Source organism: Heterocephalus glaber, unplaced genomic scaffold, assembly GCF_053883595.1.
Source record: "Heterocephalus glaber isolate CG9 unplaced genomic scaffold, H.glaber_assembly_v1.0 deba00000470, whole genome shotgun sequence".
NCBI classification, from domain to species: domain Eukaryota; kingdom Metazoa; phylum Chordata; class Mammalia; order Rodentia; family Bathyergidae; genus Heterocephalus; species Heterocephalus glaber.
Genome location: NW_028258145.1, coordinates 4,258,263 through 4,273,536, shown reverse-complemented (window position 1 = coordinate 4,273,536; position 15,274 = coordinate 4,258,263). Strand labels below are relative to the sequence as shown.

Here is a 15,274-nt window from a genome sequence, read left to right as displayed (position 1 = left end):
GAGCTGTTCTGGGGTGTGTGTTGTGTGTGTGTGTGTGTGTGTGTGTGTGTGTGTAGCAGTAGTAGTAGTGGGGGGGTTCTGGTGGAACCGGGGCTCCTTGTACTCGTGCAAGGTGCAAGGCACAAGGCATGGAAAGGAGGCGTTGGGCTGAGAGAGAGAAAGCAGGGGAGTGCATGTTTGATCCTGGGTGATTATCCGTTCTCCCCTTGAGCAAGCACTTAGTGAGTTCATCCGGGGCCCCTGCCAGTGACCTGACTTCTCCGGGCGGTTATCTTTCTATCCTCCTGGGTTCTAGCACAAGAGTTTTTACAAGCTGGGCGTGGTGGTGCACACCTATAATCCTAGCACTCTGGGAGGTTGAGGCAGGAGGAGTGAAAGTTAGAGCCCAGCCTAGGCATTTGATAAAATAAAAAGGGGCTGGGGATGTAGCTCAGTGTGAAGGCCGGGGGTTTGATCCTCAGCACAGGCAGGGTAAGGGTGTGCTAGAGAGGGAGAACAAGGAACGTGGTTCAAGGTGACTGAGGGGATCTGGAGCCCCCAGGGTGGGGACAAGAGCAATGGGGAATGACTTCTGACTCCTTCCTTCATCTCCAAGTAAAGAATCAGCATATGTCCCGAGGCACCAAGGACAGTGTGGCCTGTCCTCCTACCTAAAGGGCAAAGAACCCAGAGTAGGGACAGCAGCAACCCAAAACTCTTCTTTTCACATTATCTTTGGATAATGAAGAGGCCCTTTGGATAAGACACTACATCAAAAGTTGGTTTTTCAGGGGGCTGCAGCTCAGTGGCACAGCGGCTGCCTGACAAGCAAGAGGTCCTGACTTTGATCCTCAGTACCAAAAAAAAGAAAAGACAAGTTGGCTTTTCAGGGACTTGAGTGGGCCCAGAGTCTCTGGGTGTCCAGAATGAAAGCATCTTGACTTCTTGCTGGCACTCAGTGTCTTGACGCTGAGAGGCATCCCTGTGGTACGAGTAGAAATCTCCTCCTCTTTAAGGAAAGATGGAGCACTTGTCCTACTTTTGCTTTGTGTGTGTGTGTGTGTGTGTGTGTGTGTGTGTGTATGATGATGATGATTTTACTCATTACTTTTCTTACTTCTCATGCAGGAAAACTCATTCCATTCATTCTCCCTTCCCAGAAATGTTACACACTGTAATGACAAAGATGGATGTTTTTACATCTTCAAGCTAATGTTCATTTTTAAAGCATTTCAGGAGCGGCAGAGCCAAATCTTCAATATGTCTGCATTGTGGCTGCTTCTGGGCCTCCTGGCCTTGACTGGTGAGTGGGTTTTAGTTTTTCCAAACCACCCTGGAGATGGGAAGGGAAAGTACAAGAACATAGTGGTACTTTTGTACTCAAAACTGGAGTGGAAATATGATCTTTCTTCTAAAATGTCCATTAAATCCTGGAGTTAGGAATAGTCAATGACAAGCAGTCTCTCTCCCAATACCCCATGAAAGGTTGAGTTTCCCCAGAATTCAGGGTGGGCTTTAAAACAGGGTTGCTTGAGGTCAGACTTTAAACATACACGAATGATAACGACTCATTTCCCACTATACAAAGTATCGATTGAATTTATTTATAGACTGTGTATTCCACTGAAATGTTGAGATGGTTGCCACAATAAGATTTATGTAATTCCAATGGAGAACTAGTACATAAGCTGACAAGATGGGCCCAAGCTAATAGCCACCCAGGCTGACCCAGCTGCTGTGACTGTGCTTCTGCTGTGGCCCTAACATTGCTTGCAGCTGGATGAAAAGTGAAAGCAAATTTTTTTGATAAATAAAATGAGGAATCACAGTTCTTCAGAAGGTACAAAACTTTTCCTGTCTCTAAATTTTAAAATGTCTTACATTCATTCATTCATTTATTGGCTCAGTCCTTTAACAATTATTTTTAAATTCCTACAAGGTGCTAAGTACTGGAATATGAGGAAGTTTGAGCATCATAGAATGTGGTTAGGGAGCGGTCCACAAGGGGGGGAGCAAAAAGTGAAAACCAAGTGTGACCTTCAGGGTATTTGTGACCAATCAGAACGACAAATGTGCACTGGTTAAAAAAATTTAAAAGAACACATTGGCTTCTTCAATTTTTAATGTAGTCATAAAGCATCAGGTCTTTTCATTTCCACATTGCTCATCCCAAGTTTGGGAGGTAGAAGCATTTACTCCAAAATACTAGTATTTTCAGACATTGACCCCTTGAAACTGTAAGAACACACAGCCTAGGAATGCATTTATGTAAACATATGGACCACATATGATATATGCAATAGACATATTTCCGAAGATCATTAAGATTTGACAAGCAACCAATTCATTATGTATCACAAATATGATACAAATATTGTATGATAATAGAAAAGAAAAAAATCCTTATTAAATACTATTTTGGAAAGGACTCTATTGAGAAGTTCTTATTGGCTTACAATGATGAGAAAGTTCTTACAGGGAACAATTTCCTGCCACATAAAGGTATCTTTTTTTTTTTTTTTTTGGTACCGGGGATCGAACTCAGGTCCTTGCTCTTGTGCAGCAGGTGGCAAAACCACTGAGCTAAATCCTGGGCCACATAAAGGTATCTTATTGGTTCATGTACCCTTATCCAGTGCCCATTGTGAATTTATAGTCATAAGTCAGGATATCAGATATCCAGATCCTCGGATGCTCAAGACCCTTCTATGAAATGGTGTAGTGCCTTCATAGAACCTACACTAGTCCTCCCATACTCATTAAGTCACCTCTAGATTCCATATTGTTCCTAATACAATGCAAATGCTATGCAAGTGGTTGTTAAATTGTATTGCTTAGTGAATAATGACAAGCACAAAAGTCTGTGCATGTTCAGTACAGGCAATTTTTTTCCTAAAAAATTTTTGATCTCCAATTGTTGAAACCATAGGTGCAGAACCCACAAATATAGAGGTTCAGCTGTCTATTGTTAGTACTCATCAACTCTCATTCAGGTGTGAAAAGAAGAAACAGTCTTTTCTTACAGGGCCTTTGTGAAATCTCAGTAGTGTCTAAAACAATGCCTCCCTTTCAGTGATGACTAAATTCCAAGTAGAGACAGATGCAAAGAGACACAGGGAAGAAACAGAAGAAACCCCTCCATGTAGAGACCTGGCCCTATGCCTCACATGCACACCCACTCTTTGCAACCTAGGGTCCCCACCTAGAAGGCATCAAGAGAAGGTGAAGCCAACCTCATTATATGGGCAGTGACTTTTCTCAGGGTCTGAGTTGAGATTCCCTGAGAGACTCAGGTGTTATATGTGTTTCTCCAGATGTTCTCCATGAATATCTCACTGGACCAAGGAGTCAGGAATATTTAAGTATATGCTGAGGGAAGTAAGATGAAGATTAGAGTTCATCTATTATCTGATAATCTCTGATTTATTCCAAGACCCATACCCAGCAGCATCATACAGCCCTTGAGCTTTGCAAAGAGTGTAGCTGCCCCAGTAGATGCTCATGTCTGTGGAACAGGAGGGGAGAACTTAGTATCAAGCATTGTCTGTTATAATTTCTTAAGATACTATTGGATAAACTCCTAAAGTTTTGACTGCAGAGTCAAGTTCTTTTTCATTTATCATAGTTGACTGTATTAATGTCATTTCATTCACAGACAGAAAGATGATGAGGACTATTCTAGTGTAGTGCCTAAGGCTAAATCTTTCTCGATCTGCAGGCTCATCTGAAAGCAGCAATTGGGGATGCTATGGGAACATCCGCACCCTGGACAGCCCGGGAGCATCCTGTGGGATTGGAAGACGTTATGGCCTGACCTACTGTGGTATTTACATCTCTCTGTCCCCTCTTGCTCTTTTGACATATCCTCTAGGCTTCTGCTATGACCCACGCCAAGGAATGGTGAGAACACTGGACCTTGAGTCCAAAGACCTTTTCAGAGTCCTGGCTGTGCTCCTTCAACAAAGTCACTCAGCTTCCCCAAACCTCCTTTGAATGGTGGGGTGACAGTCTTTATAGTGTTGTGGTGAACTCTGATTAATGTCATGAAATGAGAGGGCTTCTTAAACCGTAAGTGCTTAGAAGGTGAGGCCAGCCAGCTAAATTAGTATCAATTTTCATTGTTCTTGGCATTCTTGTTAGATAAAGGTTTAAACATACACGATTCTTGGTGTCACTTAGGAGTGGAAAGGTGGCCAATCATAGGCAAAGCCATTGTGAGGGACTCCAAGGACTTCGTGAAGTGTTTAGGGGAACTTCTCCTCCATAGTGTGTGCCCAGCTGGCAAAAGGATGGGTACTGCACATTTTGTTGGGAACCCTGTCTGGGGTGCTTAGGAGGGGCCCAGTGGTGCCCATGGGCATAGAATTGCATCAGGAGCCTGGTTGAGGGGTGCTGGTGGCCATAGAGGACATCTGTCTCAGGAGAGGCATGGGAGGGACCTGGCTCAAGCTCTCAGGAAGAGAATCCTCAATCTCAGGTCAGGGAGCAGGACCAGGGATTTAGGACAAAACCCTGGGCTACCAGATCTCTCTCTCTCCTTGCTGGCTCCCCTCTGAGTAAGTCACCCTGAGCTGCATCCTTCCTCCTGCGTTTGTTTCAGGAGTCCGTGCTTCTGAAAGGCTGGCTGAAATAGACCTGCCTTACCTGCTAAGATACCAGCCCATTGTTCGGACAGTTGGCCGGAAGTACTGCATGGATCCTGCAGTGATCGCTGGGGTTCTGTCCAGGGAGTCTCTCCGGAGCAGGGTTCCAGTCAACGTGGTGCAGGTAGCTCTCCATCAGTCAGTGTCATGTGTGGCCCTTCTGCAGGTGACACAGTGCAAAGACACACATGCCTGTTTCTCCTGTTGTTGAAGGCACAGGTCCATAGAGTACACTGCAGGTAGTGCTGCCCTGAGTTTGGAGTTCTCAGTTCTGCCTGAAAGATACCAGCTGCACCATTTCTGCCTCACTTGGAGCCACAGTTTCTTTTCAGTAAAATAATGCTTTATTTTCAGGATATCAGCCTGGGCACCCTATTCTGGATTTCCAACAAGGCAGGGGCCGGGAGAAAGATTAGAGATAGTATATCCTTGCTATGTTCTTTCCTAGCCAAGTGACCTTGAGTAGGTAATTAAACCTCACTGGGCTTCTGTTTCCTGGTCTATAAAATGTCATTCTTTTATTTCCATTGCTACAGATCAAACCCAGAGCCTTGCACATGCTAGGCAAGTGCTGTATCACTAAACTGTAGCCTTAGCCCTAAAACACCATTCTCTCAGGATTATTATGAAGATTCAATGAAATAATGTGAAAAAGTGCCTGGTATCTGGTAGATTTGCAAAAAATTCTAAATTCTTTTTCCCTTGTTTTCTTTCCACACAATTCTTAGTTCTGAAGGTTGAGTTTTATTTGTGCACTAACTCTGCCTGGCATAACTTGTTTTGTTTTGTTTTAGAAAAACATTTATTGGTACATTTTTTTCCTTAAATTCTGTTATTGGTACATTCTAGGTATACAATACGTTCACATTTATCATTGGGTGCTTGTACCTGTACATGATGTATCTTGGTTCTTATTTTTTCTCCATTACCTGTGCACTCTTCACCCCCTCCACCCTTCCCTATTTACACAGACTTTGTTTCCTTTTTTTTCTTTTCTCATAATTTTTCCTGTCCCTTCTTTCTCTTCCCCTTCCTGTCTGACCACCCCTACCCCTTTGGACCTTTTCTTCCAATTTCAAATTATCAATTATTCATTTTAATCCTTTTAATCCTTAATTACACTTTCAGTTTCTCACACTAGAGAAACTATTTGATATTTACACATGTATGTCCTATTTATTTCACTTGAGAGTATGGCCTCAATATGCATCCATTTAGCTATAAATGACTCTAGTTTCTCATTCTTTATCGCTGAGTAGTACTCCATTTTATAAAAAATAAACACCACATCTTCTTTATCCAGTTTCCAGTTGATGGGCACTTGGGATGTTTCCAAGTTTTAGCTGTTACAAACTGTGCCACTGTAAACATGGGTGCACATATATCGCTGTGGTATGATTCTTTTAATTGTTTTGGGATGATACCCAGCAGGGGAAGAGCAGGGTCAAATGAGACCTCTCGTCCTAGTTCTTTGAAGTATCCCCATACTGATTTCCACAGTGGTTGCACCAACCTGCACTCCCACCAACAATGGAGAAGGGTTCCTTTCTCCCCACACCCCTGCTAGCATTTGTTACTGGTTGATATCTTTCTTTTGGTACCGGGGATCAAACTCGGGTCCTTGTGCTTGTGCAGCAGGTGGCGAAACCACTGAGCTAAATCCCTGGCCTGTTGGTTGATTTTTTGATAGCAGCCATTCTTTCTGGGGTGAGGTGGAATCTCAGTGTTGTTTTCATCTGCATCTCTTGAATGACCAGTGATGTTGAACATTTTTTCATATGCTTATTTGCTGCTTTTACTTCTTTGTCTGAGAAATGTCTGTTCATTTCAGATGCCCATTTTTGAATTGGGTCTTTGAATTTGGGTGGTCTGATTTTTTTCAGTTCTTTATATATTCTAGATAGTAGTCCTTTGTCTAAGGCACAGCTGCTAAAAATTTTTTCCCACATTGTAGGTTGTCTCTTAGCTCTGTTGGTGGTTTCTTTTGCAGTGCAGAAGCTTTTTAATAGGATGAGATCCCAGTTGTTGATTCTTTGTGCTAGTTCCTGTGCTACTGAGGTTTTGTTCATAAAGTCTTTTCCTATGCCAATGTCTTCAAGAGTTCTACCTAACTTATCTTCCAGCAGTTTAGTGTTTCTGTCTTAATATTTAGATCTTTAATCCACTTTGATCTTAGTTTAGTGCATGGTGATAGGCATGGGTCTAGTTTTAATCTTTGGCAGGTTGAAATCCAGTTCTTCCAACACCATTTATTAAATAGGCTATCTTTCCTCTAATGATGGTGGTTGGCTCCTTTGTCAAAGATGAGGTGGCTGAGTATGTCTGGAGTTGTTTCTGTATCTTCTAATCTATTCCACTGATCCTCAGGTCTGTTTCTTTGCCAGTACTATGCTGTTTTTATCACAGTAGCTTTGTAGTATAGTTTCAAGTTGGGGATTGTGATACCCCCAGCCATGTTTCTGTTCCCTAGAATTGCTTTTGCTATTCTAGGTCTCTTATGGTTCCAAATGAATTTTTGGATTGTTTTCTCTAGTTCTGTGAAGTATATTGTTGAAATTTCAATCAGCATTGCATTAAATCTATATAGTAATTTTGGAAGTATGGCCATTTTCACTATATTGGTTCTTCCTACCCAGGAACAAGGGATGTCTTTCCATTTTCTTATATCCTCCTCAATCTTCTTTTTCAGAGTGCTATAGTTTTCATTGTAGAGGCCTTTTGCTTCCTTTGTTAGATTGATTCCTAGATATTTCATTTTTTTGGATGCTATTGTAAAAGGAATTATTTCCCTAATTTCTCTCTCAGTGAGCCTGTTATTTGTGTATAAGAAGGCTATTGTTTTTTGAGTGTTGACCTTGTATCCAGATACTCTACTGAATCTGTCAATTAAGTCTAGAAGTCTTTTGGCCGAGTTTTTTGGGTCTTCTATGTAAAGTATCATATCATCAGCAAATAATGACAGTTTAACTTCTTCCTTTCCTATCTTTATTCCTTTTATTTCTTTCTCTTTTCTAATTGTTGTGGCTAATGTTTCCAAAACTGTATTGAACAGGAGTGGTGATAGTGGGCATCCTTGTCTTGTTCCTGATTTTAGCATGAAAGTTTTCAGGTTTTGACCATTTAGTATGATGTTGGCTGTTGGTTTTTCATAGATAGCCTTAATCATGTTGAGATAAAGACCTTCTATTCCAATTTTCTGTAGGGTTTTTATCACGAATGGGTGTTAGATTTTGTCGAATGCCTTTTCTGCATCTATTGAGATGATTATATGGTTTTTGTCCTTGACTCTGTTAATATGGTGTATTACATTTATTGATTTATGAATGTTGAACCATCCTTGAATCCCTGGGATAAATCTGACTTGGTCGGGTGTATGATCTTCCTGATGACACTCTGTATTCTGTTTGCCAGTATCTTGTTGAGGATTTTTGCATGTATGTTCATTAGGGAGATTGGCCTGTAGTTCTCTTTTTGGGTTGGGTCTTTCCCTGGTTTTGGAATCAAAGTAATACTTGCTTCCAGGAATGAATTTGGAAGCCTTGCTTCCCTTTCAATTTCCTTGATGAGTTTAAAGAGTAACGGCGATAGTTCTTTAAATGTATTGTGGAATTCAACAGTGAAGCCATCAGGATTGATGAAAAGCCACCAGCTTTTCTTAGTAAGTTTTAATTACGTTTTCAGTTTCATTGATTGATATTGGGTTGTTTGGAATTTTTAGGTCTTCTTCATTCAACTTAGGTAATTCATACATATCTAGGAATCTGTCCATTTCTTCTGTGTTTTCCATCTTATTGGCATATAGGTTCTCGAAGTAGGTATTGATGATCCTCTGGATTTCTGCTGGGTCCCTTGTAATTTACCCTTTTCATTCCTAATTGCATGGATTTGAGCCTTTTCTTTCCTTTTTTTGATAAGGTTGGCTAAAGGTTTATCGATTTTATTTATTCTTTTGAAAAACCAACTCTGATTCATTGATTTTTTTGTATCATTCTCTTAGCCTCCATTGCATTGATTTCTGCTCTGATCTTTATAATTTCCTCTCTTGTATGGGCTTTGAGTTTGTTATGCTCTTCTTCTTCTAGGAGCTTGAGGTTCTGCATTAGATTATTTATTTGAGTTCTCTGTGTTTTCCTGGTACATTTTAGATATACATAATGATAACATTCATCATAGGGAATTTGTAGCAGTACATGATATATCTTGCTTATTATTTTTCCCCCATCCCTCCTTCCTTATGTACAAATGCTTTGCTTCCATTTTTTCCTTTTTCTCTTTTTTCTTGTCCTTCTTTCCTTTCCCCCTCCCCCTCCCTTGTTCCTTTTCCAATTTGAACATTTTCTCCCCATTTCCCAATATCTATTATACATTTTAGTCCTTATTTCCACTTTTGGTTTCTCACACCAGAGAAACAATGCAGTATTTAAACATGTGTGCTTGATTTATTTCACTTAAGAGTATGATCTCAAGGTGTATCCATCTAGCTATAAATATCTCAAGCTCATCCTTCTTTATAGCAGAGTAGTACTCCATTGTATAAAAAAACACATCTTTTTTATCCATTTGTTGGATGATGGGCATTTAGGCTATTACAAACTGTGCTGCTATAATTATGGGTGTGCATATATTGATGTAGTATGATGCTTTTAATTCTTTTGGGAAGATACCAAGATACCAAGAAGGGGAATGGCTGGGTCAAATGGAACCTTCGGTTTTGGTTCTTTGAGGAACCTCTACACTGATTTCCACAGTGGTTGCACCAGTCTACACTTCCACCAATAGTGGAGAAGGGTCCCCTTTTCCCCACAACCCTGCCGGAATTTGTTATTGGTTGATTTCTTGATAATAGCCATTCTTTCTGAAGTGAGATGAAATCTCAGTACTGTTTTAATTTTCATCTCTCAAATGACCAGTGATATTGAACACTTTTTCATATATTTATTTGCCACTTCTACTTCTTCATCTGAAAAATATCTATTCATTTCAGATGCCCATTTTTGGATTGGGTCTTCAAATTGGGGGGTGGTGCCTGATTTTTTGAGTTCTTTATATATTCTAGATAGTGGTCCTTTCAGGAACAGTTGGCAAAATTTTTTTCCCACATTGTGGATTGTCTCTTCACCCTGTTGGTGGCTTCTCTTGCTTAGCAAAATCTTTTTAATAAGATGAGATTCCAGTTGTTAATTCTTTGTGATAGTTCCTGTGTGACTGAGGTTTTGTTCATAAATTCTTTGCCTACACCAATGTCTTCGAGAGTTCTACCTATTCTCTCTTCCAGCAGATTTAGTGTTTCTGTTTTAGTATTTAGATCTTTGATCTATTTCAATTTTAAGTTAGTGTGTGGTGAAAGATATAGGTCTAGTTTTAATCTTTGACATGTGGAAAGCCAATCTTTCCAGAACCATTTATTAAAGAGGCTATCTTTCTTCCAGTGAAGGTGTTTGGCTCCTTTGTCAAAGATGAGGTGGCTGAGTGTGTCTGGAGTTGTTTCTGCATCTTCTAGTCTGTTCCATTCATCCTGGAGGGTTTTGCCAGTACCATGCTGTTTTTAATCACAGTAGCTTTGTAGTATAATTTCAAGTCAGGAATTATGATGCCCCCTGCCTTGCCTTCGTTGCCCATAATTGCCTTTGCTATTCTAGGTCTCTTCTGGTTTCAAATGAACTGTAGGATTATTTTTTCTAATTCTGTGAGATATGCTATTAGAATTTTGATCAGGATTGCCTTAAATCTGTATAACAATTTTGAAAGTATGCTCATTTTCACTACATTGGTTTCTCCTAACCAAGAACAAAGGACACCTTTCCACTTTCTGATATCCCCTTCAATCTCCTTTTTCAGAGTACTGTAGTTTTCCATGTAATGGTCTTTTATTTTCCTTGTTAGATTCCTAGGTATTTCTTTTTTTATGTTATTGTGAAATTTGTTATTTGTGTACAGGAAGGCTATTGATTTTTGAGTGTTGACCTTGTGTCCAGCTACACTACTGAAGTTGGTTATTAAATCTAGAAGTCTTTTTGTGGAGCTTTTGGGGTTGTCCATGTAGAGTATCATGTTATCTGCAAATAATGATAATTTAACTTCTTCCTTTCCTATCCTTATCCCTCTTATCTCTTTCTCTTGTCTAATTGCTCTGGCTAATGTTTCCAGAACTATATTGAACAAGAGTGATGAAGTTGACATCCTTGTCTTGTTCCTGATTTTGGAGTGAAATCTTTTTTTGTCCATTTAGTATGATGTTGGCTGTTGCTTTGTCATAGATGGTTTTTATTAGGTTGAGATAAAGACCATCTATTTCAATTTTTTGTAGGGTTTTTATCACACATGGGTGTTGAACTTTGTCAAACACTTATTCTGCTTCTGTTGGGAGGATCGTATGGTCTTTGTCCTTGGCTGTGTTAATATAGTGTATTACATTTATTGATTTGTGTATGTTGAGCCATCCCTGCATCCCTGGGATGAATCCCACTTGGTTAGGGTGTATAATCTTCTTGATGATCTGGACTCTTCTGTTTGCCAGTATCTTATTGAGGATTTTGGCATCTATGTTCATTGGTAAGATTAGCCTGTATTTCTCTTTTTTGGTTGGATCATTCTCTGGCTTTGGTATCAGAGTAATGCTTGCTTCCAGGAATGAATTTGGGAATATTGCTTCCCTTTCAGTTTCATTAAAGAGTTTGAGAAGTAGTGGCATTAGGTCTTCTCTAAATTTCTTATAGAATTTATCAGTGAATTCATTAGGGCCTGGGCTTTTTTGTTGTTGGTGGTGGTGGTGGTAGGTTTTCAATTACATCTTCATTTCATTGACTGATTTTCTGACGTAATTTGTGGGGAAGAGACTTCTGGGAAACAGGTCAGACTACACTAATTAATGCTCAGCTGGGGTCATTGACAGCAAAGTTGAGTCTGAGGCTCAATTCTTCCTACTATATCTCAGACCATTGTTCCTGGGAAACCTGTGAGAATTATAGTCATTTCTTAAACTTTTAAGAACATTTATCATTCCATGATCCTTAAATTGGTTTTGCATCAGTAGTTCCTTGTATGAAACTATAAATCAAAGTTCTTTCAAGTAACTTATCTCGATTTGGGGATCCACAATCCATCCTTGACAAGTGAGGAAATGAACTCACAAGGGAGTGGTCACTGCTGTAAAATCACCCTGGAAATCACACACCTGGAACAAAGGACATCTTGAGGAGGCCTGGGCTGGCTTCATTGCTGCTGCCCCCTGCTGGCTTCTTTGTAACATCTGGCTCTTGGGGAAAAGGATGAGTTGACCTCCTTTCAAGATGAAATAAGAATCCCCAGAATTGAGACATTTCTCCTAAATAAGGTGAACCCGGTGTGAAAGTGGAAACCAAAGGGATATAGGACAGGTTAGAAGTGCCCTGAGACATCCTGATCACCGGAAGGAAGATTTCCAGGACTGGGGAAACTCCTAAGGAGTTTCACGTTTGCAGCATTGAAGAAGGCCATTGAGATGGTATCTACACAAAAGCAGTCATTTCTGGTCTCCAACTGGACCTCTCACCTGAGGCAGCAGTGAAATGACTGCTCATTCCTTCCTTAGCCCAAACTCTGGGGTTAACTTTTTCTTTCTTGGTAGGGACCTTTAACATGAGATCTCTTTAAAGATTTTATTTTAAATACCATACTGTACACCATACAGTGGCATTAATTCCATGTACAATGTTGCACATCAGATTTCTAGAACATTTTTACTGCAAAGCTGAAGTTTTACACATGTTAACTAGCAAATCTGCCTCTCCCTTCCCCCCTAGGCTAGTCTAGTACACCATTCTGTTCCTTGTGTCTGCGCATTGGACTGTTTTAGACCCCTAATATGAGTGAAATCATGTGGTATTTGGTTTTTGTCTTTCTGTGACCGGCTTATTTCACTTAGTATAACGTCCTCAATGCTTATCTAGACATTATCCCTGGTACAGAATGGCCTTTCTTTGTGAGGCTGAGCAATACTCCATGGTGTATGTATGTGCCACATTTTCTTTGTTCACTCATCTGTCAAGGATGCTTAGTTGCTTCTATAAATTGGCTATGGGCACAGCTCTGGAGTGAACATAGGAGTGCTACTATTTCTTTGGGCACCTGATTTCAGTTATTTTGGATAAAAACTCAGAGATGAGGTTGCTAGATCACATGCACTTCCTATTTTAATTTTCTGAGGAACCTCCATACTGCTTCCCATGGTAGCTGTATCACTTTTCATATCCATCAACAGCACACAAGGATTCTAATTCCTACACATCCTCTTTTTTTTTTTTTTGGTACCGGGGATCAAACTCAGGTCCTTCCGTTTGCGCAGCAGGCGACGAAACCACTGAGCTAAATCCCCGGCCCAGTATACATCCTCATTGACACTTGCCTTTTGTGTCTTTGACAATGGCAATCCTTATAGGTGTAGGTGGCTTTACTCTTTAATCCCCAGGGAGATCAAACCTGGCATTGGTTCCACCAAAGGTGGAATGAGAAAAGCAGAGGGGAAAGGAAAGGAAAGGAAGACACTGAGCACATGACCTGGCATCCCCCACCCCACCCCGTCAGCTTACCCAGTTTTTCCTCTGCCTCTTTGCTTCTAGGACATAAATGTTTTTGCTCCCAAATCTTGGATCAGCGAGTCCCAGGTTTCCCAGATGACTAAGGTTCTGACTACTAGAATCAAAGAAATCCAGAGGACATTTCCAACCTGGACCCCCGACCAGTACCTGAGAGGTACGTATAACCCCATTGGTCATTTTTTCACAGCATGGAATCCATACAAATTTAATACCTTGCACTACATTCCCTCAAACCACAATTGCCTCCTGCTAGGCAGTCAGGAAAGACAATCTAAGGTTTGTTTTGCTGATTATCCTGAAGCAGCAAGGGGCTGCCAGGCCCCTTGGGATTAACCTATCACCTGCATTTCAGCTGGGCTGTGCTCCTACAGCGAGGCTGCTGGCTTTGTCCGAAGGGGCCAGGACCTGAGCTGCGACTTCTGCAATGATGTCCTTGCACGCGCCAAATACTTCAAGAGACATGGATTCTAGAACTCTGGCGAAACCCCAGTTCATTCAACTGTTACGCAGAAAAAGCTAGCCAGTGGGGCTGCCATTGCAAATCTGAGATTGACTTAAAGGTCATCAAAATAATTATGAATCATATTAAAGGAAGAATTATTACCTGCACTCTGTGGTCCAGTGTGTGTGTGTGTGTGTGTGTGTGTGTGTGTGTGTGTGTGTGTGTGTGTGTGAATTATGGTCTGTATCTCTTTAATAGTGTTTTCAAAACATTATTTCTAATGTGGATTTCTGTGAAATGAATCCTATATCCCTGTAATTGCCAGATTTAGCATATTTATTCCATTGAACAGGTATAAGGGATAGGACCCTATTGCAAACATAGACATCTTCAGTTTTAAAGCTCATCTCTTAAAGTTTGTATTTTTGCCAAGGTGGCACAGGTACATAACTGGGTAGTTCCTTGCACACATGCATGTGTGAATATGTAGTGGGGTGTCGGGATGACTGTCCTGGTTTGCGCATGTCAGGACAAAATCACAGCAATGTAATTTAAAGATCTCGGTTCAGTTTATTTTCCATTCTAAAATCCGGTTACACTTATGAAACTAAAACTCTGAAGACAGAAATCTCTAAAATAAAAGTTTATGGAATAGTTACAGATGCTAGGGGGAAAGGGACCAGGTCCCAGGACAAGTTCCTGCCACCACCCAAATCAAGGCCAGATAGCAGATGGGAACTGGACCACAGACAAGAGTGTTCTTTGTTTTGGTTTGGTTTTCAGTGAATGTTAGTAATATAAAGTGTTGTGGATCATTTTGAGTCTGTGGAACTTGCATTTAACATATCTTGATTCTTTTAAAGTCCATTCTCCCCTCTCCTTTTCCTTTACCTTCTCCATAATCTGGTTCTCCATCTCTCCTTTATTTTATTCACTTATTTATTCAGTTTAGCTTTCTCCTGTGAAAGAGAACATAGTCTATTTAACTTTCTGACTCTGGCTTATTTCACTTAGCATGGTAGTCTCAAATTCCATCCATTTTCTTGCAAATGACATGATTTTATTCTTTTTTATGTTTGAATAGTATTCCATTGTGTATATATAGCACTTTTTTCTTTATCCATTCATTTATTGATGGGCAACAAGGCTGCTTCCAGAGCTTAGGTACCGTGAATTGCACTGCTATAAACATAGGTATGCATGTATCACCAGAGTATGTTGTCCTTAATTCTTTTGAGAGTGTACATGGAGAGGTGCAGCTGATCTAATGGTACTTCCATTTTTAGTTTTGGGGAACTCTCCATACTGATTTCCATAGTGGTTGTACTGTTTTAGATTCCTATCACAATGTAGGAGGTTTCCTTTTCCCCACATCCTCATTAACATGCATTGTTTCTTGTATTCTTGATGACAGCCACTCTGCAAGGGGTGAGCTGGGGTCTGAAAGCAGTTTTCATTGGCATTTCCTTAATGGCTAAAGATATTGAGCATTTTTCATATACTTATGGCCTTTAACCTCCTTTGGAAAATATCTTGTGCGTACTAAGTATATGTTCTACTGCTGAGCAATATCCCCATCCTGTTTTGTGGAGATTTATGATTCTCAGACAATACAAAGCAGAAAGAATGTTTAA

At 40.4% G+C, this 15,274-nt stretch overlaps 1 protein-coding gene across 1 annotated transcript; it reads left to right on the top strand.

Annotated features, from left to right (window-relative positions):
• Window positions 1-1,113: 1,113 nt before the first annotated feature.
• Lyg1 (lysozyme g1) lies at window positions 1,114-13,806 on the top strand. The gene is made up of 5 exons (XM_021257949.2): window positions 1,114-1,282; window positions 3,698-3,802; window positions 4,580-4,746; window positions 13,220-13,352; window positions 13,551-13,806. The coding sequence occupies exons 1-5, from the start codon at window positions 1,192-1,194 to the stop codon at window positions 13,667-13,669; spliced, it is 615 nt and encodes a 204-aa protein (XP_021113608.2). The 5' UTR covers window positions 1,114-1,191; the 3' UTR covers window positions 13,670-13,806.
• Window positions 13,807-15,274: the final 1,468 nt, after the last annotated feature.